The sequence below is a fragment of the Chamaea fasciata genome, unplaced genomic scaffold (genome assembly GCF_029207755.1).
Source record: "Chamaea fasciata isolate MVZ Bird 193981 ecotype frontalis unplaced genomic scaffold, bChaFas1.0.hap1 SCAF_13, whole genome shotgun sequence".
In the NCBI taxonomy this organism is placed as follows: domain Eukaryota; kingdom Metazoa; phylum Chordata; class Aves; order Passeriformes; family Sylviidae; genus Chamaea; species Chamaea fasciata.
The window spans coordinates 8,168,122-8,195,278 of record NW_027094098.1 but is presented as its reverse complement, the minus strand read 5'-3'; the positions used below and the strand labels follow the sequence as shown (position 1 = coordinate 8,195,278).

Genomic DNA, 27,157 nt, shown 5'->3' with positions numbered 1-27,157 from the left:
CTGGAATAATTTATTAATTTATGGTATTTACAGCATACTGTAAAATGTATAATAAGAAAATATTTAGACTCTTTAATGGTGAAATGGCTGGAGAGTTAAAACTCCTTTAGCTTCTACTTCACCGTTTGTGACCTAATTCATAGATTCATCTTTCCCTGTGACAAAATTGAAATGGAACCTTTTCAACTCCTGGTGCCAGTTTTCAGTGTGCCAAATCCAACTACCTTCAGTCCTTCTCTTTCCAGCAAAACTACCATCTGCTTCACGAAGAAATGAGGCGGCTTGAAGTCCTGCAATTAAAATTTGCATTTCAGCAACAGTGCTGTATTGTTTTTATTGAATGTTTATTTATTTAACAAAGTGGTATGCAGGTTTGCCAATCAGTGTCCCATTGTGAAGTGTGACATAAAGCCCATAGGAATACGCAGCTGCTAAGAAGTATTTAGATTTTCTTGGACAGACTGGAGCCTAATTTTTGACAAATTAAGATTTTTTTGGTTATATTTATTGCTGCATTTTTGATGCAGTGCCAGCACCATCCACTTCTAGTGTCAGGTTCACAAAAGATTGTTGCTTTTTGGTTTCTCTCTGTATTTTCCCCATATCCTCTCCTTTGAGAGTCTTACAGGCAGTTCTGTATGTCTGCAGGTGTAAAAAATTCTCTCCATAATTTTGTGCTCAAACTTATCTTGACTATTTGCCTATTTACTGCTCCCATCTCACCTCAGTTGTTGTGCTTTTATTGCCCCTTTCTGTGTCCAGTTTTTCTATAGAATACACATTCTTTGCTGCCACATTTATTATTTCTCAGTTTCAATCTGAAAGTTCACCCCAAAGATAAGACCTCTTTTCATTCTCTATTTCCCCCCTTGTGCCTTTTGCTGGCTCATGCCACGTTCCTTGTTTCACCATTCTTTCCTCAGTGTTTTCTCCCAGCTCTTGTCCTGTGTTTTGCCTCACAGATGTTTCCACATGGCTGTTGTGCCTGAGGTTGCCCATTCAGCTGGAGAATATGTCTTTGTACAGATTTGAATGAGTATTATGGTTTACTTAAATGAGTTTTAACTATTGTTTCTGCTGGTGCCATCTCCTTTCCATTGCCACCGCTTCCTTTGTGAATTACAATGTAGGAGTGTTTGCAAAACCAAACTTCTGGAAGTGAAAGAATGTAAAGTGTTTGATAATGACTCCTGGTTCCTCTCGTCTTAGTTTTGGTTTTGCTATCTTTATATTCCACTGTACATTTGTATGAGGAGGGAAGGAGGGAGGAATATCATGTCCCTGGAGTGACAGTAGAGGTAGGCTGTTTCATATGCAGTTTAAAAATAATTCCTATGAGCCAACAGAAGTGTGTTACTGAATGTTGAGAGAAACAGCACGACAGCAGAAAGACAAAATATGAACCAGATGTACCGTATGTTACTGTGCACTTGTTTTCTATAATAAAACCATGAGGCGTGCAAGGTAAGTAAATTGTAAAAAGAAGTCAATTTGATTTCTTTTTGCAAGTATTGGGAAAAGCCCCAAATTTATATTTGACTCATTCAGAGGAACTACCTTTAGGTCTGAACGTAGGGTTTACTGTATTATAATCACTGATGATGGGTTTTTTTTGCACTTTCTTCCATGTGCTTTTTGGCAGTTGGGAAAGCCTCAAATGCCCTCAAAAGCTGTTATAAATATTTATTTTTGCAAGAGAGAACAGACTTCTAGGTGGAAAATTTATCAAATGCACGTGTATCCCACACTAATACCTTCCCTAGGTGTGGAGTTTAGAAGGCCTATCTGGCTTTTATGCACTGGAAAGTGGATAGTTGTGCTCAGATTTCCCTGCTGGCAGCCTCCAATTATTTTACCATAGCAAAGGATAGGAGATGGGTGTGAATGCTACCTTTAACATTTGCATGTCAGAATTACCTGAATTACAGAGTATATTTATTGGTAAATTATTTTGGCACCTCCTACCTGGAATTAAAAAAAAAAAAAGTAGAACAAGTAGTGGTTTAGTACTCAATGCAAACCGATTGACTAGTGAGAAATGAAGCCACTATGGATTTCTGTGTAAATTTCTGAGGTTTGTGTCTGAAAATAAGATAATCTTTTGTGAAGAAGTCTTCAGGACATTTTCCACCTGTAAAGGAAAGGTCCACAGTTTTCTCCCTACAGCCCCACAGATCTTAGGAAGCTCCACAGAAAAGACTGTAGTCTTGAGTTATTCTATAGAGTTTAGTCCTTGGTGGTTTAGAAATTGCAAATGTATTGAACTAGCAGATTAGAAACGTGTTAAATAATGTCATCAGCATAATGATTTTTCTTGTTCTGTCTTAATTTTATGATGTGTCACAGTAATTTGTGAAACACCCACATTACTTTTATGATGAGTAAAATAACGTGTTCAATATGTGCCTCCCAGTTTCATATATGCAAGATATTGAACTTCTGTAATTTTTACTGAAATTTTATTAAAAGAGCTTCACTTATGTTCATATTGTAGCTGCGGGTGAATATCCCCATGTGCAAAGTGATCTTGAAGAAAACTGCACTCTGAAATTAAATGGAAATAATCTTTGAAACATGTGCAAGGTTCCTGTTAAAAAGGGCTACTAGGATTGGTACCACTATAACTCTATGAATTTCCTATATAAGAAAGTTAAATTCTGTGAAATCTTGCATTTGAATAAGGGCACAAAGCCTTATTCAGATGGGCAAAATCTCATACCCATCAATGGTCTGTGTTCTTTGTATTGTTTTCAATACCATTTTTCTGTATAACTTGATTCTGTGCTAAAAGCAATGATTCAACTTCAGATTTTTGAACATATGAAGTTTGCATTATAGTATTATTGTAGGTGTTCTGTAGTACTTTTAGGTCAGAGAATTTTTATAGAAAGCTAGTAAAAGGGAGCTCATCCCTTTTGTGAAGAGCATTTACCAAAAAGTGGAGTTAAAGGTTCTGTATTGAATAGACCAAAATGCCATTTTTTTGCTGTGTATGTTTCAATGGATAAAAATGAGGCCATTTATGGAAAACCCCTTAGGAGTTACCAGAGGTCCTTCATTTTTTATCTAAGGAGGTCTGAGTTTTGATGTGCTTAAAAGATTTTCATTATGTGTGCTTTTTTTTATACATGCACACATTCCACTGTGCATCTGCTGTGCTGATTGACACAATATAAAACCCCCCAACTTTATAATAATGACTTAATTTCTTGTATTGCATCTGGACTAATTTTTGAGAACAGCTGAGACTTCTGCTTTGATCCTTGATTAATTTGTTTGGCTCTTGTTCTTTTTGATATGTATTGGGAGACTAAATGCTTTTGTAGCCAGGGATAAAACTTTGAGATGGCTTGTCTTGTGTTCTGGTTCCTGTTATCACCTAACGATGAGTTGGGTCTGTGCTTTGCCAGTTCATCAAAAGTTACTGGTATTTCAGTTGTTCCAGTTATTTAAACTGTTACTTGCTAGGTAAGCAACTGAGCCCCATCATCTAGGAAGGTTTTGGGGCTTTTTTTTTTTCCATTTTTTCCCTTTTTTTTTTTTTTTTTTTTAATTTGTAAGACATTCACTAAGTCATACAATTATAATCTTTTCTACAAAAGTACAGCACTCAGCTTGTGTTGGAACTGCATTTCAGCTCCACCTCTGTAAGTTTAAAAGATGAATTACCTGTGTGGACTTGCTTTGAATTCCAAACCCCTCCCTGAATAAGAGCAGAGTGATCACAGTCATAAATAACAACAACATCAATGAAGAGTGACATCATCTAGGCAAATACATCAGTCTGTGTTCCAGACATTCTTAGATCCTGGTTCCCTCAACCAGAAATCTGTCTCTAAATCGGGGGAAGAAGTGCCAGAAGGACACCTCCATATGGAACCATGCCTACAGCGAAGCTAAATTAATTGTTGGCAAACCTAGAGCAGATACTCCTGTTCACAGACAGGTTGTGGTAGCTCACTTCACCAAAGCTGTTCGAGCACTGAAAAAATGTTTGTCTCTCAACTGGAGCTGCTGGTATCAAATACAGGCATAATATCAAAACTGCCACATAGATTCATTACAGGATATTTTAGGAGACGATGCATTTGTGTTTAGTAAAGGCAACATTTCATTAGGGAAAACAAGAGTGTTGAGATGTACCATTAGATCAGGACTATTCTGACCTTTATAGGCAAAGCTTCCTTTAAGTGGGTGCTGTTTACTTTGGAAAGCACTCAAAATCCAAGGCACCAGATATAAAGTACCAGAAGTGATTCCATTTTACTATATAAGTTTGAATTAAGAAAGTAGAGTTGAGTTCAGAGGAATGAAGACTGTCAAAAAGGTTGTGAAGTCTAAAACCAAAAGTCCGAGTGCTTCCTTTTCCTGTAACTTTTATGTAAGCACACTTTGATGTTTCTTCTGTATGTCATGAAAATTTTGATTTTATGGCTTTCCAGAGAAAGAGCCAGGAAAAACCATCAATGTGCTGAAAAGTCTAATTAGCTGAAGCTATTGCAAATACTTCCATTATTTCTGCTGAAATGAAATTTGAATTCTGGCTAGTGGAAGTCTGCTACATTTGGGTATTATTTATAACTGGCTGCAGTGCATAGGTTTATTTATTGAATGGTTTTATCAGATGCTTGCATTGAAGCAGGCTTCAGGACAGAAAAATGTATCTGCATCAGTAATAACAGCCTTCTGGTACTTTATCTCATACAATTGAATTTAAAACAATAAAACCTGTGAGCGTACTTTCTTTAGGTAAGTATGTAGTTATCAGTCTTTTGCCATTGGAATAACTTTCAGCACAGTTTCATTTTGAAGAAACTTTGAAAAGATTGAGTACAGAAGAATATACAAATGAAGGTGCATAATATGTCTGAGTAGAGATGCTTGATTATTAGGATTTATTCTTGGTGTGTACACTCAGCTAAAGAGAGGTCTTACACCAGGTCCCATAAGTGTCTTGTCAGGCTACCCAAGTAAGAAATTATTGAACTCTGCCCTGAACTTACAAATACTCTAGCATGTCCATTCTAGATATTGTTAGGAAAAAAGGCGATAAAAGATTCTACAGAACAAAATAATAATGTAAAGTCTATATGATTACAAAGGCAATTAAATATTTAATTTCGTTTGTTTTCTGAAGTGCCTGGAGCCATTTTCTCTTCTATTTAGTAATAGTTAAAAATAAATGATCCAGCTGGCTGAAAGCTTTTCACTTGGCAGGTGAACAGTATTACTCTCCAAAGAGGTCAGGATATTTTGCAGTTCATCATTCCTGGAATTTGTTTCTATGGTCCAGCTTGATTAAGCCTCCTGTGGCACTGGAAGAAAAGGAAGCACACTTCTTAAAGCAAGAAAATTGCTATTTACCTATTGATGTTTAGGACAAAACAAATTTAATTTCTTTTTGCTCCCTTTCTAATACTACTTTTACTAAACACAACACAGAGTAATCACAGAGCAGTTGCTTAGAAATATGCATTGATTATTTGATTATTTAATTATTTAATTGGCAATTATCTTGCTTGTTGTTTAAGCCCAGCTGGCACCTGAGCCCCACACAAGTACTCCCCTGGGAGAGCATTTGGAAGGGTGAAAGTGAGATACAAATAAAAAAAGAAATAAAGAGGAGAAATATCTCAAGAAGTAAAGCAGTTTAAACTCATAGACAGGAAAGCATTGTGAGCTTGGTGGGCCGCTCCAAACACTTATTGTTGAGGGTTATTTTTCCTTCTCTTAGAAACTGGAGAGAACCAGCAGAGCCCTACAGTGATTGCAGCATCTCCTGTTACTCTTTCCTGAGGAATTTTTTGACAGTGGATTATGTGGGTATCTCACTCCATCTTTGTCTGAGAAATACCTGAGGAGCAGCAAGTTCTCGCCATGCAAGTACAAGTAATCAGCACAGATTACACTGTAACATGCTGGCAGCTTCTGTGGTTTGGTGAACTGAGAGATGAAAAGGAATAGGGCTAATCCCAATACACGTTTACATTTTCCTGCAAATAACAAGCTTTTTATATATAAATGTGCATACCAGGGAAGTATGTGGGGTTTGGAATGGACAGCCTTTCTCTTTTAAAGTAATCAATAATAAAAAAAAGTGCTTGAGATTTTTTAGATTTTGGTTTGTCGATAAATATTTGTTATGATGAACAGAGGAAAATGGTATGGTTATTCACATTATCATACTCAGATATTTAATTCTTATTGAATATAGATAACACTCAGGATTTCTACAGGCTCTGTTTATCAAAGGAAAAAAAATCCTTTAATCCTCTCAAAAAGTATAGTGTTTTACTAAGGTTTTTGGCAGTAGAAATGGCAGAGTGCTATTTTAAGGTACACTTCTCTATAAAGGCTTTTTTGCCCCAAGTTTCAGAGTACAGGTGGCCTAGACTTCTTTCCCTTAATAGATAAAATTCAATATCTAGGACTGAACTTGTGTTTCCAATACAACTGAGAATACTAAAGAGAGAGTCAAAGTATCAGATGAATCATGGAGCTGATCAAGGTTATTTCAGTAAAAGACAGTTGGGAGTGGTAAAAAGCCCCAGTGAGCATCTTTGACATGGCTTGAATAGACTGAATGTGCCGGGTTTTTTGTTAGAAGTGATAGCAAGTGGTTCATTATTCAACTGAATTTTGAATTAGGAGTAAAGTTATATTAAATAAAAGGTATAAAATAAGCCTTTGAGCTAAGGCTCTCTGGTTCACTGTTGCAAACATCAATGAGGTCAGTATGTCGTGTTTTTGAGTACAATTGCAGTTTTATTGCTGCAGTCTTTCTTCTCATCTTGGTTTTTTTTGGTTTTTTTTGTAATCGAATAAGGTAAGTGATAATACAGAGGAATTGAAGCAGGAAGAGAAGGAAAAAAGTTCTAGAATTCATGTCCTGTGTTGTCTGAGATAATGGTTTAAGACTTGACAAAAGGAGAGTGTTCCATTGACCACCTGTTTGCTTCTCTCATCATGTAACATCTCTGTAAGGGATACAAAAAAATGATCATAGGAAAAAAATAATGCCTGTAATGCAGTTTTTACTGCCACCATTCTGGCAAGCATTCTTGTTAGGGATAAAAGGTAGCATAATGCCTTTGAAGTTCCATTTTATTCTCATTTCGAGGATTTCTAATCTCTTTCCTGAACTCCATGATCACACTTTTTGATGTCTTGTCCTCTTCTCCTCCATGTGTTTGAACACAGTCTGGCTGTGATGTTTTTTGTACCTCTACCTCACTGGGGACAGTTCCATACCACTGAGTGTGGCATCATTCTTTGGAAAAAAGGCTTTAATTATTTTTTTCTTGTGTAGAAATAACTTTTAATAAATGTACCTGGGGGTGACTTCCTGTTGTTATTAGCAACTTTATCTTCCCCCTGTGGAGTAGATTTGAAATAAATTTCAAATTATCCTGTGATCATCAGTCCACTTATTTCACCAACAAGTTGATCTACAGGCTGCAAGTAAGAATGTCTACTCTGGAGCACTAAAGAAGAGTGTTGTGTTTAATGCTAATTTCTCTCTGCACCTCTAATAAAATGTCTCTTGATTGAAGTGATGCTAATATTTAATTAACAGACTCTTCTGTTTCACGTATTTTGAACGTAGGGTGATATATAAGCTTGGCTTCTTGGGCTAATAGATTTCTGACTGCAAAGGTGCTAGATAATACTTACAGAATAAAACCTGCTTTTCCCCCTTCTTCAGTTGAAAAAAAATGAATGCAGATTTCTTCATAAGTATCGTATTGCATTTAATGGCTTAAGATGCAGGCTTCTAAATTCATTCATAATAGCTATTTTGAGTTCTCATTTATGGTGGTGTATCCTCTATAAGGACTTCCTTTGTATGGGGCTTTCTCATTAGCTGAGTAGCATATAGGTTTGATCCAGAGAATTCTGGGCCAGGTTTTACACCTCAAGGAGCATCTTGCATTGCTGTTTACCTCAGAGGGTGATGCAAGTGCATTTGCTTTTTTATAGGTTGAGTGAGAAGGCAAACTGGAAATTATGGAAGCTGTAGCATGTGAAATAGCAGAGTGGAGAACAATTCCCCTCCGATTAATCCTTTGCTTCTACAAATGATCTCATCTGTACAGCATTAGAGTATTTCAGAGCAGGATCTTCTCCAGTTCTTAGTGTTTAGATGGCCCTGAATTAGAGAACAAAATAATTCAATATTTTATTATCTCTGGAAGCGGTCCAGTTGTTTGAAATATCATCAATATTAATTTTTCTGTGTCATTAGTGTGTATAAAGCTGTTCAAAAAAAAGTGGAATATGCTATTTCTGTTACTAGGAATGCGATGTGAAAATGCCACCTTGTAGAATGATGATTCTCTTGTTTGTTAGAGGAAGAATCTCAGATGGAGGGGTTGGAATCAGCCCTTCTGGATTTGCTGCAGGAATACTAAGGACTGATGATAGCAATAGCTGGGCTGAGAGAAGGCATTATGAAGAGTACTTTGAAATGTGGGAAAACAAAGTAACAATTATAAAGATCATATTGTCACACTCATCCTTCAGTGGCAGTGCTCTCATTGCCATACAGGCTCTTGGGTTTGGAGGGGGAGGACTTTTATTTTCCAACAGCTTTGCTCTTAAGATCAACAAATAATGGCCAGAGCAGCAGTGCAATGATGCTTTGTTTCCCTTAGCCCTTATGTACAATTGTCTATCCCATAACCTTTACATTGAAATTCATTTACCGTTGATTATCTAATTTTTTAATACTGTCATCAGTTTACCAGATTATTATTTAAGTAACTTGTGCTGTAAAAAGTGTGCTTTTTGCTAAAACTCTCCTAAAATTCTAGGATGGAATCTGAATGGTGTCCACCAATAGCATCCTTTATCTTACAATAATTAGGTGATATAAGAACATGAACAAAGTGCTGTGTACTGAACCTGAGTAGTCTGGCTTCTGAGAGATTAACTGCAGCCGTGTGGGAGTTATGAGCTTGCTAGTTAATTTCAAGTCTCTCATGAAAGTTGGGATACAAATTATAATCAGTATTGTGAAACAAAACTGAGAAAACACTGAAATGTTTTCCTTGAGAAACACCTCTAGGAACAGCTGTCTCACTAAATAATGATTGTCAGTGCAGTCTTTGAGCACCTGTATAGCAGAAACAGTAAAACTTGTGAATCTTTGCAACACCACAAAGTAAACATAATAAAGGATCATGGAGTTTTCTAAGTTAAATATTAAGATGCAGCTGAGCATGAATTGAAAAGTAGAAAGGTATAACATTATATAATTTTTTAGAAATAAAAGAGCGCCTATGCTATATTAAATTATTGACAGAAACTGACATTAGCTGAGCAGGATGCATGGAGTGTTCTGGATGATAACAAGAGTATTGATTCTATACTCACTTCCTTTTATACTGAGTAGAACAAATCCTCTCTAGTCATACAGTGCAAAAACTGGGGATTAAGGAAGGATATGTTGAAGGGGATATTCATTCTGATCACAAATCTGTACTTAAATTGCAATGAGTTTACATTATACAGCCAACAGATGTGTATGCATGTGATGTGTGGAAAAAAACCCCTGGCAGTCACAATTAAATAAACATTTTGTACTTCAGGGTGGCTCTAAAATCCCTTACCCACCCCTGGATCTTGTGGTGTCTTGTCCTGAATGTGGGGTGATTGAGAGAAAATCAATAGTGGTGGTGTGCTTGTGGAACTTAGCACTGTTTTTTTTTTTGTGTGAGTGTAATGCTCAAATTGCTTTATTTGTTCTTACCTTAAAAATTGTTTTCTTTTGTGTTTAGTTGAAAAGTAGTTGCAGAGATTTAGTAACTCCTTTCTTTCTTAATACCTGTAAAAAATTGAATATTCTTACAGCATGCTTGCTTAAAGCAGTGTGAAAAATGAGGGAAAAACCAATAGAAAAGCAGATAGTGCTAGCAACTTCAAATTCAGCACTGTGGAATGCATTTGGCCTGAAATGACCCCAGTACCTGTTTATTTAATTGAAGTTGGCAACAAAGAGTCCCCTGAAGGCTTCTGGACACTTCAGGAGTTTGAGCACCACTAAACATTAGCCCAGCATATGGGTACACTATTATTTCAGTAATTAAGATTATGCAATGTACTTGGGGGGAAGAGACTCCACTAATATGCAAGGAAAGGGTGAGGGATAAAAAAAATCAAGTAGTTTAAAATGGAGTATTTACTGCATATGGTTGCTCCCATGAAGTGTAATTGTGGATTTGTATCTTAGCTGAGAAATTTCTCACTGTTAGTGCATTAGTTTCAAAATGATGCCACTATTTTGATACATATTTCTCCAAAGAAATATACAATGGGCTTTATAATCATGTGTAAAGAATGTAAGGTAGTAGTACTTAAAACTTGAAATCTGAAATACTTGAATGCTTAATTAAAAATCAAGTATTTTAAGTATTTTGTGCAGTGTCAATTGTTGTTTGGTGTTTAGGATGATATAGAGGTTTAACTCTGCTGTTTGTAGCTGGGCTGTATCTGTCGGGGCTGCTTAGGCAGGCAGGCTGGCTGGCCCCCATGGAAAGATGCAGCTGCACGAGGTTGTGTCCCGCTGTTGGGGCTTGGATTCAGCCCTGCCCGACCCACGGGGGTGCCTCCAGGGCAGGGAAATCACTTCCACATCAGAAATACTTGGTTCTCTATCAGATCGTGGTACAAAGAGCCACGGGCAACTCGGTTTCTTGTTAAGGGCTGACTGTAAGTCGATGCATACGTTGAACGTGTGTATGTATATACACACCTGTGGTATATATGTCTGTGTGTCCCCCCACTACAGCTGTTGAATTAGGAGAGGGAAATTACAATCCGAAAATACCTGATTTAGGCTGTTAATTTTATTTTTCTGTCCTGCGATTTCTAATCCGTAGATAGTCTCATTTAATTATATATATGTGTTACGTAGGTGGCTGTAGTCTATTTATGTTACATACATGGCCATAGTCTATTTATTTATGTTGCGTACCTGGCTGTAGTCTCTTTGTTTGTGTTATGTACGTTGTGTGTACGCGGCCATCGTCTATTTATTTATGTTACGTACGTGGCCATCGTCTATTTATTTATGTCACGAACGTGACCGTAGTTTTTGGCTTGGCGTTTTTTGCTCCGGGAGGATTTCTGGCGGCTGGGGATTTAGTGCCACCTTGTGGGAACATTCCATAGCTGCGGATTTTTTATGGAGAAGTCCTGGGTTCCTTCAGGGCGTGAGGAGACGCCTGCGAAATCTGACAAGAATAAATCCAGATGTAACAAAGTTCCCTGGGAAGCCAACTTGTGGAAGCGTATATTTGTTAACTGCAGGGATCTTTTTGTGCCCTTATGATTTCTCTTTGCTGGATATCTCCATTTCTTCAGTAAACCAGGATGAAATGTCTTTCCAGATGGTCATTTTGCTTTGTGATGCATCATTTGTCACTGTTGGATCTAACACTCTGTTTTGAGTGGAGCCACTGAAATCCCTATATTGATTTTTTTTTTCACTTTCCTTTAGCTGTATCAGAACACATAGTTCCTTTTCAAATTGTTTCAATGGGAAATGATTATGTATTATGGTTAATCAACTCACAGTACTATTCCTAGTTGTGAAAAAGAATTGAAAGCTGAAGAGTGCTCTTTTATGTGTTTTGCTGATTAAAATAGACCAGGGAGAGGTTGAAATTGGAACTTGTATTTCTGGCTTAATAAAAGCTGTGCTTGAAATTCACGTGAATAACTTATATTCAAATGATTTTTCTAGTGGCTGCATTTAAAAAAATACAGTTAGAAAGTTACAAAAGGGAAAGGTGGCAAGGGTAAGAAGGTCAGCACAAATGTTAAGATGTCCCATTCCCACAGCTTTCAGTGATACTCTGCATTTGTTTCTTCTGTCAAAGGAGATTTCCTGTATAGAAACTTCAAGCCCCCAGTTCACACATAAATTAAACATCAAGGTTTCCAATACAGTGCTGAAGTTTTGTCTGGTCTTCTAACTTTCCTCTTTTGTGTCTTTCAATATAGTGTAAAATAATCACCAAAATCTCCACTGGAGAGACTGGCAGGCTCTCTCAGTCTGTTGGAGTTCCCTGTATTGCTTCTTAGATATGATATATAAATGTTAACTTTTACAGTGTGTCAAATATTAAAGCCCTCTGAGAAAAAAGCACATACTGCATATTATGTGAATAGTTGCTTTTATTTTTTTAACATCATTCAGTGTTTTGAGGCTTGCTCTTTACTGACAGTAGCAACCATTTGTGTTCTGTTCTGACTTTATAATTGAAAACACTATTTGGACATGTCTGTAGTTTTCCTTTATCTGCATTTCTCTTTGGTAGCTTCAGCAGAACCTGCAGTTTGTCCACAGAAATCCCCTTCCTCGGATTTTATTTCTTTAATGAAGGAAGTGGGATGTTTCATTAGAGGCAGACTACCAAATGGGTGAATAGAGCCCAGTTCACTTTTTTTTTTAATCTGGGAAAAGGATTCATTTTATTTTCATTTTTTTTTTCAAGGTAATAGTGAGTTCCCTTCCAGAAGCAGAAACTCTGTAGCAAAAGTTCAGGCAGATAAAGGGAGGGTCTGAAGATCAAATGCCACAAGTTTTCCAGTGTTTGAAATGTGGCCTTGTTTGCCCTCAATGCACTCCTTTCGTAAGCAATTTCTTGACTTGGTGCCTTAAAATATTCTTTTAATGTACCCCGACCTCAGTTTTTGAGAAGTAAGAAAGTAATAGGCCTGTTTAGCATCCAAGATTTTTGCTGTGCCATTATTTTGACTGAATCAGCAGGCTGCACAATATATTCTACTGTCCTAAAAGAAAGAGGAAAGTACTTGCCAAGTATTTTTTTGCTTATCAGTATCTTTTTTTGAAGCTGGCAATCAAAAAAACCACATTCTTAACTTTTTGTTCTTCATTAACTGTAACTTGCACAATGGTTCACACTCAGCTGGTGTTACAGAACATAATCCCGTGGATATGAAAGTAAGAAGGCAAATATTCACAGGTTTTTGAACAGGTGCATTTCAGTCATAGATGACCATGGAAACAGGAATACAGCTCAGTTCCCTGTGACAAATGCAGACCTTAATTCACATGCATTCCTGCTTCTAAATGAAATACTCCCATAATGTGCATTTTGTTTTAATTTCTTGTCCCATTGTGATCGTTGCTAAACCTGTTTTCTCCTCAGGCCCCAAACCAGCAGGGAGGAATGCTGATCCTATGTCATTCTACTACTGTTAAAAACAAAACCAAATAATTCTGTAGCCCCTAGAGTTTTCTGAGAGAGCAAATACATCAGTACATCACTCCAGTACATCAGTAATCTATCCTGGAATCTGACAGGGTGTGGTGCTCAGTCTGTTGCTGGTCCACTGGGGACATACACGATTTCACTTTTAGGGGAGCTCTGTATTTTTTTTCCGTAAAAAAACCCTAAAATATCCCCACAAAACAAAAAAACATGCTCTTAGCTTCTCCCAGCATTTGATTAATCAATTTCCATGTTGATAACAAATACGTAACCAATTTCGTGAAATAAAAATGAACCAAAAACCTGTAGTTTGATGAGGCTGAGACAAATAATGTTCTAATAGTTTTTCAGTCTCTTTAGTTGCCTGTTTGCTTACTTAATCTGGGTCTGGTTGTTTCTGTAGTGGGCATTGAATGCATAATACCCCACTAATTACAACAAAAGAGGAATATAATGCTATTTGATAAAAAACTTGATGTTGAACATCTCTATGCTGGGAAAAAAAATCCACTTTGAATGTGGAGACTTGAACTTAGAGATAGGAGAAATGATTTATTTTTTTGCATTTCCCCCAGTGTTTTTTTTTTGGAAGTAAAACAGAAACAAAATTTCAGTCTGTCCTAAATACACAGTGCAATGTTTTGTTAGTGAACAACACTTACTCAGTTTTAAGAATTTTTTCCACAATGTTTTGAGAGCTTTGTGTGTGTCTGCAAATATCTTGTCTAAATGGAACATATTGAAAACCCTTGATAATGTACTGTTACCTTCTGAAAGCTTGTGATTATTACTTTAGGGGTATATTTTTATTGCGTTGAATCATTCTTCCTAGGAAAGCTTTAACAGCACAGAAGGCAATCTCGGAAACAAAGGCTTCCAGAAAGTACCAGACAGTGCATCAGCAGAATTGAAAACTTACTGTTCCCTCTAGATAAAAGGCTGAGGAGATAACTGGAAGTCTGTTTCATGAGAAACAGAGCTGGGAATGGTGTGCTCTTGCGCTTTTTGTTTTTCTTTTAGTCTTGTGTCTGTTTGTTACCAGTGGGGCTTGTGGGTGAGATCTATGGGGGAGTGGAATATTTGTTGTTTGGACAAGACCTTGAGTGTTTTCTCACTTTCCTAGACTTGTGTGTGATGATGGGGAACTCAGACGATGTTTCTGTTCAGTGATTGCAGTTCCTGCCGGGATTAGCTGTAGTGCAGGGATTCTGCTCATCTTTGGTAAACAATGGGCAGTCAGAATACAAATCACAAGTATTGATTATGAAGAGCCAAGCCCATGAGGGAAATTTTGTGTGGGGAGGGTAAAGGTTTATCATCCCAAATGGTTTAAAAGTTTCCTTGGGGAACCTTAAGTGCTTCAATCCTGAAGAAAGGAGAAACTTTTTATGCAGGCAATAAAAAAAGTATCAGAGGAGCTGGAGTTCATGAGGGGATGGAGGACTTCTTCAGTATATTATTATTTTATCTGTTGAGAATAGTTTTAAAATATGAATGTCTAGATTTATCTTTGAGTGTCCAGGACTTCTTAACTGTGCATTGTTCTTAGCTGGGTAGTTAAAGTTGCAGACAGAACTACTGAGAAACAAATAATAATCTGCTTTTCTTAAGATGACATTGATTTCCGGGTCTTGTTAAAAAGCATTTTGTGTTTTCCTCCTGTAAGTTGTAAGAAATAATCTGCAAACAGATTCTTCCACATGTGTTCATATTGGTCAAAAATATTTATTACTGGTGATTTTTCAGTCAACTAATATACTATTTAGTGACTCTGGCACTACTAGCAGTATTTCTCCAAAGGGAAGAGGTGAATAAAAGGAGGCCAGTCTTGTTATAGGGGCATCCTTGGACTGCTTAAAAGTTGTCATGGTAAGGATCACCTAAATACAAACACCTGCATTTTGCTATGGTACTGATGACAAAGGTTTTAATAAACCTCCTCTTTTTAATAACTAAAGAACTTGATTTTTTTCCCCCCAACGCGTATCTTTGCAGATTATTCCTCTCAAGTCTTTGACTTCTGTTGTTTCTAAAAGTCCCTTCCTCTTGACTTTCCTTTTCTTGTGATTATAGGCTATCAACAGATTTGGCTTATCAACGTCTCTCAGCCCACAGCAAACAAGGGCATTAGGAAAAAAATATGTTTACCTTTTTTTCCTTAAGAAATAGGTGCAAAACTCCTCTGGAATTTGCAGTACTAAAATTTTTAGCCTGTATGAGGATGCATTTTCGTTCAATGGCCTCAAGTCTTTAGATGTGTGAGACGACCCAGAGAAGCTGACTGAATAGTAGTGAAGTCTAATACTTCAGATTAAATATATCTGTATTAAGAATTGGAGATTTAAATGTATGTGACCAGATCCCTTATCTAACTCGCAAAGCACAGGATGAGGGGCAAGGCTGGGGGAGTGATAGAGCAGCTTGGTGGGCACTTGATTAGTAACAGAGGAGGAAGGGTTTGAACAAGAAGCTGATGGAGGGGGTGTTCCTTATTAGTGTTTGTCTTTTGGAGCAGGTGTACTGACGCCCTGCTGGCCAGGAAGCGGCAGGGTGTGGCCAGCTCATGGGACAATGGGAGCAAATCTTGTGTTTTCCTTTGCTTCTGTGCATGGCCTTTGCTTTTGTTTTATTAAACCGCCTTTACCTTGAGCCACGAGGTTTATTCATCTTATTCCCCTCCCACCCCCAGTCCTGCTGAGGAGGGGAGTGATAGGGTGTCTTGGTGGAGTCCTGGCCTCCAGCCAAGGTCGGCCCACCACATCTGCGTTAAGAAATGCAGATTTAAGTGTACGTGACAAGATTTCTTATTAAACTTGCAAAGTGTGGTTGTGAGGGCAAGCTTTATAGAATTTGACAAGACACCAAATTTAAAGGCATAAAGAAAGGAAAAGTAAGGAAAGTCAGACAAGAATTCTCCCTTTTCAAATATGTGGTTATATCAGCCAACAGTGTTACGCAAAAGCTCTGGCATCTCACGCTCAGAATTCTAAATGCTGAAGATTCTTTGTGTGTGGTCAGAATCTCTTGTGATTCCTCACAAATTAGATCTGTCTTCTCCTTCCAACTCTTTCTGTCAGTCCTGTCTTACTCAGGCAAAATTCTAGTCAAGTGGTGTTTTTTGGATACCAGATTTATGAATTCTAATAGGCAGATGAGGAAACGCATGAGAGAATCCATTTCTTAATTTATGGTAATGAAGAAAATATCTCCACTTCCCTTTATTTTTTTTCTTTACTGAAGAAAATTAGGATTTGCATGTTTTTCTTTAACAATACCTAGTTACAAATATTTGCAAGTCTAATGCTCATCCTTATTTCAGTAGCACAACTAAATTTAACATAGAAATTGATTTAGATGCAGTTCATAAGAAAGCTTTAGGTAGTCTGTTTCCTTTTGATGATAGAGCCTCATGCTGTGAAGAATTAAAATGGAACAGTGATAGATCATGGAATAAATAAGGAAGCTTGATTTTAGAGAATGAGAATATGGTTGACAGGATAATTCGCTGTTATATTTGTCCAGGTGTATTGTTCAGCTATAGCTGTAGCTTTCTATAGCGTACAATTACACAGGAGGATTTTTTTGCAGTCTTCTGTATAATTTTATATTTCCCCCTGCCAAGAGACGAGACTGTGTCATTGGATTCAGCCCTGTTAATTCTCTGTTTACTGGGATGGGAATGAAGTAGGAGAATGAGGAGCAAAAATCCAGTGGACTGGATTCTTAAACGTGTTCTTTGCTTTTGGTGGCAGTGTGATGGCGCAAAGCACGAGAAGCTGTGTGCTTCTGTAGGTGGAGCAATAATTTTAAATCAGTGAGTCTCCTTGTGAATTCATTCCCCTTCACTGTTGACCATGTCTGTGGCTTTGGGATGCTCTGGAAGTGTTTATGTGGCCCAAAGCACACGGTGGCAGGATAGTTCTCAGCAGGCAATTCTTTTGGGTGTAGTTAGGTAGAGGAATTTCCTTGTGTAGAACATGAATTAAAGTCTGGGAAGAGCCATTAGTTAATCTTCCTTTTATAGTTTTGTTTCAGTTTATGGGGCAATTCACAGTTCCATGGATTGCTTCTTGGAGCTGGGCTGTGGAGAAGGATTGAAAAAGTTCTGAGAGAACTATTTATATATTCTCAAGAGATTGGCATGGAAATATTTCTGGTCAACTAGTCCATTTTTAATAAAAATTATAAAAAATGTGGTAGATCTTCCTTTAAAAAAAAAAATCGCGTAAAGTTCTACGTCTGTAATGACAGCCATGTGACAGATATTCACAGCACTCCTACATTCCTTCCCCTGCAGTTAATTATACAATTTCTTTCCACCCTCACAACATTTGTTCTTTCCTTTTCATAGCAAACTGCAGCTACAAAAATCTGTGCCAGCAGAAGTCTAAATCTGGTCCACCATGTTCTAAGTCTTGAAGGTGTACAAAAATGGATTCTTTTATGTCAAAGTAGCAGTAGTCTGCCACAGTTGAGGCTGTTAGTTTTAACATATCTACAGAGAAGCAGCCAGAACTACTGTCATACTTAGTGACAAATGTGGGTCTGGGTAGAGCCTGAGGACAGCATGCGCAGGCTGCTGGGGACAGAAAAGAAACTTGTCCCATTTGTTTTAACCAGAATTGCTGTCTGAATTCTGATCTCTAATTTTGTGTTGGTCTGACAATTGGTCTATTTCTGTGTTGGTCTAACAGTTTTTGGTTTTTACAGCTTGCATTCAGAAGGTTTCTATGTTAGTAATGTGTAGGTCAAGTTTACTTTTATTTGTGCGTTAAAACATGATATTTTAGAATTAGTGTTCTTCTGCTCAGCTAGATTTTTATAAACATTGACATTTGATATATAGGGACTACTTGACTTTGGAAAAACATCCATTTCTAAATAGGTTGCAGCATTAAGTAATAAAGATTGACTGATTTAACATTAGGAGGATGTATCTTAAATCATCATTCAGATCAGGGGAAAAAATTGACTATTTCTGGGGTACCGGTAGTTACTGAATATTGCTGTTGCTTAGTTGTTGCATAGTAGTACAGAGAAGGTTCTTGGTCAGGTGTGAGAGTAGGACAGTGAAATCATTTTGGTATCCAGAAGGTTTAGTCAGTCTTGGGGTCATAGACAGTTGGCACATTAGTAGATTCAAAGTGAGGAAGTTTCTACATCTAAAGGAGTTTTAAGTTTACTGGAGTTTTAAAGCTGATAATAGCTAATTAAAAGATGATGAGATTGAGAAAAGATTAGAATTGCCATTAAATAAAAGCAGGGCTCTAAATGACTGGCTTACATGTGTATGCTCTCAACTGAGTGTGTGCGCCTAATAAGATGCAGATATTAATTAATATCTGGACATACATTAAAGTAGTGCTTATTTAATGATAGAACACATTCACAGTGTCTAACTGAATTCTACCACTGGCAATAGTTCTTTTCCATTTGAAATAACTGATAAAAAGACATTTCAAAAGGTTGGTTTCTGAAGGTGATTTCAAAAGGTTTCTCAAGGTTTTGAATTTTTCATGTAGTGTAAATAATTGCTAAACCCCGACAGATTTATATGTACTTGTGTAAAATATGAAGGTAGTATCAAATGAAATTAAGTTTTGTTAGTTTGGTGTCTGTGTGTGTTTTTTTTTTTTTTTTTTTTTTTTTTTTTTTTTTTTTTTTTTTGTGTGTGTGTGTGTGGTTTCTGTTGTTGTTCTTGTTTTTGGAATGTGGAGCTGCAGAACATCAATTAAACCTAAAAGGTCTGATGGCATGCGTTTAAATCCCTTTATTCCTTCAGTTACATGTCTTCTGGTACAGACTGTGAGCCTGTTCAGGAGTTTATATTTCTGAGAGCTCAGTATGTTGTGTAGGCAGTGAGTAGAGGGAAAAAAATAAGAAGAAAAACAAATTGTCAGATAAAGATATAATCTGAAATGAACATCATAAACCACAGCATTTTAGGCTAATTATCTGTATTCCAACCTTAACATGGGCAAAATTCATTTTGATCTTGTTCTGTGTTGAGGAAGGAGTGCAAGATGTACCTCTGGAACAGAGACAGATCCCTGTACTCAGATGTAGTATAAATATTTTAGGACAAGTTGCCGTGTTCTGGAAAACCTAAAAGCGTAAGAAATCAGCAATGTCCAATAGGAATGTTGTAATTTACCGTGGGACTGATTACTTCCAATATATTTTTCTTTGTCACATCTGTTGAGTAAAGTCTGTCTATCAATTTATATATTTGAGTACTGTGAATTTGTTGTTGCCTTTATGTATAACTCAATAAAATTATTTTTTTCTGTTGAAGATACTTTTTGTTGAATTCAGTACTTTCTGTTGAATCTCCTTTGCTTGCATCTGACCTTTATTTATGTTGATTTTGCTTCATTTTTTCATTTACCATGCTGTTCAGTTTTTGGATGCCAGAAGAACAAAGGTTTGTCCACTATTTGCAGTAAATTTATTTTTCAAAATTCAGTATTGCTTATTGTGGGTTTTTTGGTTTGCTTTTTAGAGATACAGTAATCCTGTTTACTAAACTTGTTCATAGCTTTAGCTTCCAAAATGAAAAAATGAAACCAACCAGCCCCAACTCAACCCCTCCCCAAATTCCCCTTAAATTATAGTGAGGGCCTTGTTTGACTTTATAAACAGCAGTACTGTTGAGCACCATGACAAGTGGATTTATTTTTAGTCTATGAAGTAATTTAGAAAACATGGAATACTGAGTCTTTGAGCTTTGTAGGTACACATTGATTGTTCTAATGGGTGTGTCACTGCCTAGTGCTTGCATTTGTTGCTGTTAATTTTATCTGTAGCTGACATTGTTTTGTGTCCGTGTATGCTGTCTTTTTTTCTTTCTAGAAGCACTTGAAAGATATCATTACAAATATTTTCACCTGCATTTGATATTTTATAAGGTCATTTGGTATACTTTCATTACTAATTCTAATGACTTTTTGTAACAGCATACAACAAAACCTTAATCAAATACTAATTCTACACTCAGATCCTAAGCTAATTTTTCCTCTTTCTTTTTCTTTATTGCAGCATCTGCAGATGACAATCCAGGCACTTCAAGATGAGCTTAGAACCCAGAGAGACCTTAACCATCTTCTCCAGCAAGAAAGTGGGAACCGAGGGGCTGAGCATTTCACCATTGAGCTCACAGAGGAGAATTTTCGAAGACTTCAGGCAGAACATGATAGACAAGCTAAAGAGCTCTTCCTGTTGCGAAAAACTCTAGAAGAAATGGAGCTCAGGATTGAAACACAGAAGCAAACACTAAATGCCAGAGATGAATCAATAAAAAAGCTTTTAGAGATGTTGCAAAGTAAAGGTTTGCCGTCTAAAGGAATGGAAGATGACAATGAGAGAACTCGAAGGATGGCAGAGGCTGAATCTCAGGTTAATCATTTAGAAGTGATTTTAGATCAGAAGGAGAAGGAAAACATGCATCTTAGAGAGGTAATGAAAAACTCATTTATTTGTTTAAAATATATATTTTTGTTAAAAATAGTCATGGAACTTGCTGCAGTTTCAGAAATATAAGTAGAGTTTTGAAGTGTTTTCTTTATGTGCTCTAGTTTTTTGCTGAAAAGGATAGCATGCATTTGTTTTACATCTGTAATAAGTACTCAGCAAGACTATGATATTTGAAAGCAAGAGTAAGAAAATATGGAAGAGAAGTAGGTATGTTTGGGCTTATTGTCTCTGAAATGTTGCTTTGCAAAGTTTCCTTATCCTTTCATTTTGACAAAGTGATATCTGCCAATTGAAGACTAGACCTACTGGAGAGAGAAGTGGCCCCTGTTGCTGTTCTAACTAAAGAGTCACGAATGCATGCTCTTTTGTATTTGGTGTTCAAAAGGAGTGTTTTAAAATCATTTGCCTTCCATATAAACAAAGGCATCTGCCTGTGTGTATTTCTAATGTATTTTTATATGGGTATACTCCAATTTTTCACATAAATATACCGTAATGTCACATTGAAACACTGTGCTGCTGGCTGTGCTCTACTTTGAGAAAAACCAAATTTGATCCCAAGCCCACCTGCACCAGCTGCCCACATCACTTGTAAATGCATTTTTGGGACTGGATTTGGGATGATTGGATTAGTACAATTAATTGAAAGAAAATCTGGCCTGGTGTCAAACCCATCTGCCCCTTTAGATCCCAGCAGTGTTCTCATGTCACTCTGTCAGGCAAACAAGGCAGGGCCAGTCTTCCTCACAAAGACCCTGCTAAAGAGGGTGAAAGTTTGCAGGGAGGTTGTGTACAACCTACACACAGCAAGGGAAGTGAGGAGAAACATGTTTGTTTGATTAGAAACTCAGCAGCAGCGTGGTCACTAAAAACACCAATTTGCCTGACAGATCAAAGTGCAAAATGAAATTAGTGCAAGAGCTTAAGAGTTACTGCTCAAGATTAAGAAGATCTATTTACATCTAGAGACTGTTGTCAAAGTGTTTTCTTTGCTATGGACAAATTATTTTATATTTAGCCTATGTTCTTCTCTAACCTAGAATATGTATTAAGGACTCAGTTTCTGCTGCCCATTTGAAGCTTAGAAAGCGGAAAATTTCGTGATACACTTCAGTAAAATTTTCTTGTGAAGATGTGGATCCTGAATCTTCTCACAGGCAGAATTTTAATTAGAACTGATGTAATGCATTAATGGATTCTGAAAGGAGTTGCATGAGGAGCTAATGATACTGAATTTATGATGATGGAGGGTTGTGGAGTAAGTTCTGTAAACTGGCAGACAAGTTTCTGGATTTAGGTCTGCATACACCCATCAAGGATGGGTGATTGTGTGATTGTATTTTATCTGTTGTATCAGTGTCAATTTGTGAACCCTAATTTGGCTATATATGGGATATGAGGCAATTTGAAGAATGTTTCTAATGAGAATGGTTATCAAGGACAGTGAGAAATAGAACGAAATTGAGCTTGGAAAAGAGATAAAATGTAAGCTTCCAGGTCCAATTTACTGATTATTCCAAGGCATTCTGAAAGGAGATATTATTGTTAACTGTAGACTTTGCATGTTTCTCCTGTATTTATACTGAATTAATTTGATATTCCCCCCCAGTTGTTTTCAAGGGCAGGGAAAAAGTTTTTTCTCCTCAGTTTGTATGAGAATATAGAGATTGTCTTTTATCTAGAGTGCTGCAGGTATATAATGGGATTTACTGCTTATGACATGCTGATATACCTTGGTAAGTGGTCAAGGTTTAAAATTTCACTAGATTTGTTGCCTGAAATCTGTCCCAGCCAGATTGGCAGGAACTGTCTAACGTTTTGGAGATTTTGGCTCACCATTTCCTTGTTTCTCTAAGAATTCAAGGCTTTGGGTGAAGTCTCCCTCTCCAGCTCGTTTTCTGTTACACATAGTATTTATAGGTTTTATTTTTATTTTTTTTTTGAAGTTTCTGCATATTTGAAGTTTGTTGTAGGGAACTTGGAAGTATGATGCGTGTGCTGTAGGAACTCTTTAGAAACAAAATGTTTTAGTAGGTGCCTGTTTGTTTATCCAGGACTCTGGATTTTATTGTTCTGGTGGACTCTTGGAAAATGAACTGAGGTCCAAGTTTTTTCTTTTACCTTCTTGTTATGGAAAGTTGTCTGCATGCTTTTAAACTGTACAGACATTATGTATAGATTAAAAGCATTACGTATTTGTTAAAAGTCCAAATAGATCAACCTTTGATCTTTATGTGAAACTTGGTAAATCCTTGGTCTGCAGTGCTCATTTGAAATTCTGTCTCTGCTTTTAGCCTTCATCCTGCATGATACAGGTTCTCAATATGATAAAACAGAGGTTCCTGGGTTGAATCTTCTGCAGTAGCCTGCCCAGTGGATTGATTTTTTTTTTCCCATTGCTAGTGTTTGTAGGTTTTCATCCTAACTGTGTAAATCACCTGGCAGAGTTACTGAACTTTTTTTTCTACTTGAGAATGCTTTAAAAGTAAGCTAGAACTTGGATACATTTCTAATGAATTTCATTCATTAATTATTTAGTAGTCACTCAAATTGTGTTAATCTTTCTATACCTTTAACAAAATATTTTTCATTTTAGGACATCATCTGAAATATTCTGCTGTCTTTATTTTTACAGGTTGGAGTGTAGCTCAAGTGTTGAGTGTATTTCTGAGAAACTAGTATTGGGTCATGTGTAATGTTCTGTTTGATGAAATCCTGGGTGGCTGTTTCTTCTCTTTAATTAGTTTTGCTATTTTATTTCTGCTGCTGCACTTGAAACTGTCTGTGCTGGGGGGAGGTTCAGGGGAAATTTCTTCATGGGAGGGGTTGTTGAATGCTGGAATGGACAACTTAGGGAAGTGATGGGGTCACCATCCCTGAAGGTGTTCAAGAAATAACTGGGTGTGGCACTCAGTGCCATGGTCTGATTGACAAGGTGGAGATTTTCAAAGACTTTGGACTTGATGATCTTGGACGTTTTTTCTGACCTTAATTTGGTGATTCTGTGAAACAAGGATGATAAAATTGTGTAGCATCATATGAAATGGTTCAACAAATAGGGTTTGTGTATGTCAATTTGCCTTTACAATGATAGATTCTGCTGTAGTTCTCAGCAGAAAGAGTGCTGTCTTTGGAAAAAAGTTAATGTGGTGCAAATGAGGTTTTATAAGAAAAAATGACCTGAAGACTGGTGGTTTTATATAGCCTCAACACTACATAAAAATGTAGTGTAGAGATGAACTTCTCATAAGCTCTTTGCTGTTGGTGTTTAATTTAAAATTACTTTGGATCTGATTTTTTCAGTAAATGAAATCTAATTGTGTACCAGTCTAGTTGGAGAAAGGTCATGGTTACATGTATTTTTCTGAGCTTTTGACCATGATTCCCCCTTATGCAACTGTAATTTTCTCTCTTACGTGGTTCATTTCTTAGTGCTTTAAAATGGTGCAAAGCTGGATTTTCTTCTTTTCTTCATTCATTTTGTTCATCTTTTAGGTGACTCAACATGGTGGTGTAGAAAGCTATTAATAATCACTGGTGGGTGATATTTTGACCAAACCAGAGAATTAAACTACCATGTTGTGAGAGAAACTGAAGCAAGTGGTCTTGAAACCTTGGAAATTAAGGACAACCTTTTCAACACACTGATATTTCAAATGAATTTCAGTTCCCTCTCCTTGACCTGCACCCCATGAGCACTGATCCTACAAGAAATTCAATAGTAAGGGAGATGTTCTTTGTTATTCCACAGCTGCTTTTGTCTAGCTGGTAATTTTTTCTAAGTTCACTTAACTAGGTAGAGAGAAATAACTCCTTGTGTCTGTAAACCTCTATCACCTTGTCAATTATTGATTTTCTGCCCATTTCAGGCAAGGATGCACATTACCAGAAATAAATATCCTACTCTTCTGTTTGGGACTGGATTGCCAGTCTGGAATCCAGACTGGACTGGCACTTGGATATCCAAGAATCATGCAAAAATTTCTTGTTTTTAAGCTATTGATTGCTTCTTGCCCTTCCCCCACCCACCCCCTGAGTAGCGTCAGCAGAGTTTCATGATTATAGTTGCCTTCAAAGATCTGGAATTTCTCCAGGCTTTAGATGGTATTTCTTAGTGAAAGTACAGGCTAGAGTCATGGAATTGGCTGGTGAACTAGAGGCAGAAAAATAACTCCAGAAAATAAAACAATCTTTTTTTTTTTTTTAATTTGCTTTCATATTCTTAGGAGATACAGAGTAGGTGTGATGCGTTGACTTCGTGGCCCTCAAAGATTGTACCTTTCTGCAGCGTGCAATGCACAATTTGTTGAACTTTTTTTCTTTTTAAAACTTGTGATGACAGTTTTACTTGAGCTTTTTGTTTTGAGGGCCTTAGAAATGGCAAATGTGTAGCCCATTATGGAGCAGAAAGTGAATAAAGCTGAAGTTGGAATCCTGCTCTTTTACAGGAATAGCAAAGAATGTCAGTGTCGGCACGGGTCACTAAAATGTTGGGAAATAAGCTGTGCAAAAAATGGGGTTAGATTTCTTTCCCTGTATCAAGGAATTTAAAATCTAGGCAATAAGCTTTCACAGGGATAGCCGAATTCCCAGCTTGGAGAGTGTTATAGCAAAGCTTTCTTTAGTTCTTGATTCACAAAGCAAGGGAGAACAAATGTAGCTCTGACTAGCAGTGTGAGCATGTGTTTCTGCTTCAGCTTGGGAGATGTAGCCTCTTGAGAGAATGTTGCGCTCTGTTTCATGCTTTCTGAGGATTCCTGCCCAGATTGTACTTGGTTTTCCATCAGTGTTAGACTGAATCCTATGCCTTTAACTAACTAAATTCACTGAAGTATTTTTGTTAGTGTTTTTCAAAGGTAGATGAAATTTATTGTTTTCTGGAAAAAAAAAGTTTTTGCTGTGATAAGGAAATGAATGTATCCTGCGGGGAGCAAAGTGGTCTTTGCAAGTAGGCTTAAGAAAAAGGACATTCTTGGTCTGTTAATGGTTGAAAATCTGTCTTGAAGCCATAATGTCATACTTTGGCTTTCTTGATGTTCAGAATTAAATATCACTAAATATACATTCCTGTCAGAAAACACAAGATGCCTGCCTTAAAGTTCTTAAATTGGTTATCACATGTCTCTTCTAGAATTTTAAATAAACATTTGTTTTTCTATAACTTTGGGAGAACTGTAGGTAATATGGGGATTTTATCATGTGGAAATCTAGCACAGATGTTTGGTATTACTTTTTTTTTAAACATAGTGACCACACATTATTTACCCTAAGTACCATTAAGTATTTTTTTATTATTGCTATTAAAAACTTGCCTAAGGCAAAGTCCCACTAAGTCTCTAGTGAAGTCAAATGTTAAAATTCCAGCAAGTATTTTATTATATATACATGCATGTATATTACACATGCCCTCTCTGTACTACATGCAATTTCACTAAAACAAATTCTGAGATCGTATAGGATTTTATGTACACATTTTTAACTCTTATCTTGCACGTATTCTTAAAATGATGTTGCTCATGGTTTAAAGTTACAGCTTTTTTATATTTAGTAGAAAGAAGAACAGCACATCTTTATAATAATTTAAAGTGTACTTCTGAACTTTCAGGGGGTTTTTAAAAACCTTGTTCTATCTTTGAACTCAGCTTGGTCAAATAATGAAGGCTGCTGATAGGATTTGAACTGCCATCATGAATTAGTTATTGCATGTTTTTAAAGTTATTAATGGAGCAAAGTTCCTTCTTCCACTGTGAATAGAACAGATGCCTTGCAGACTTTTGGTGTTTACTGTAAATGTCTTACACTGGAGCCAGTAGTAATTTACTAAGGAAATGCTTTATCGACACCAAACATTTCTTCCCTGAAGTTGGTTACACAGATTAACAACCATTCTACACTGAGCTTTTTTATTAGGTTCATTAGTACCTCTTTCCTTTTCTTTCTCCTGCCTCAACTCAAAATATTAATCTTATCATTTACTATGAATACAATTGCTTTTTATCAAAATATCAATAGTAATATGTGTTTTTAAGGTGACCCCTTAAATATACAGAAGGGCTCTGCAATGTTGGCAGTTGCTGGAGGCATGCGAAAGTAGACAGAACCTGATTATGCTCTAGAGAACAGTTGTTACTTCTAATGTAGCTCATTCAGATTTTGCTATGTCCTGTGATATTCTTGCCAGGGTGCTTGGTTGCAATAGTTTTTATAAGTCCATGAAGGGTTGGAAAGCTTTGTTCATTTAGAAATCAGTTTCTTTAAAGGCGGGATTGACCTCCATGACACCACCACCAGTAGTTTGGAATCTCATACATGAGAAAGCAGTTTGAAACTGCCATGTCTCATACTAGCAACTAAAAAAATTATTTTTGGAAGAGAGAAAAACAGATCCATAAATTAGCTGGATTTCTGGACCTTTCCATGTGTGGAGGTGATCAGTATTGATC

At 36.8% G+C, this 27,157-nt stretch overlaps 1 protein-coding gene across 4 annotated transcripts in view; it reads left to right on the top strand.

Moving 5' to 3' along the window:
* The window catches only part of ERC2 (ELKS/RAB6-interacting/CAST family member 2), a 421,289-nt gene that overhangs the window by 36,056 nt on the left and 358,076 nt on the right, over positions 1-27,157 (top strand). For all 4 annotated transcript variants that reach the window (XM_066195344.1, XM_066195345.1, XM_066195346.1 and 1 more), the window contains exon 3: positions 20,280-20,696. In XM_066195344.1, coding sequence (XP_066051441.1) covers positions 20,280-20,696 — 417 coding nt within the window. The remainder of the gene's footprint in view (positions 1-20,279; positions 20,697-27,157) is intronic.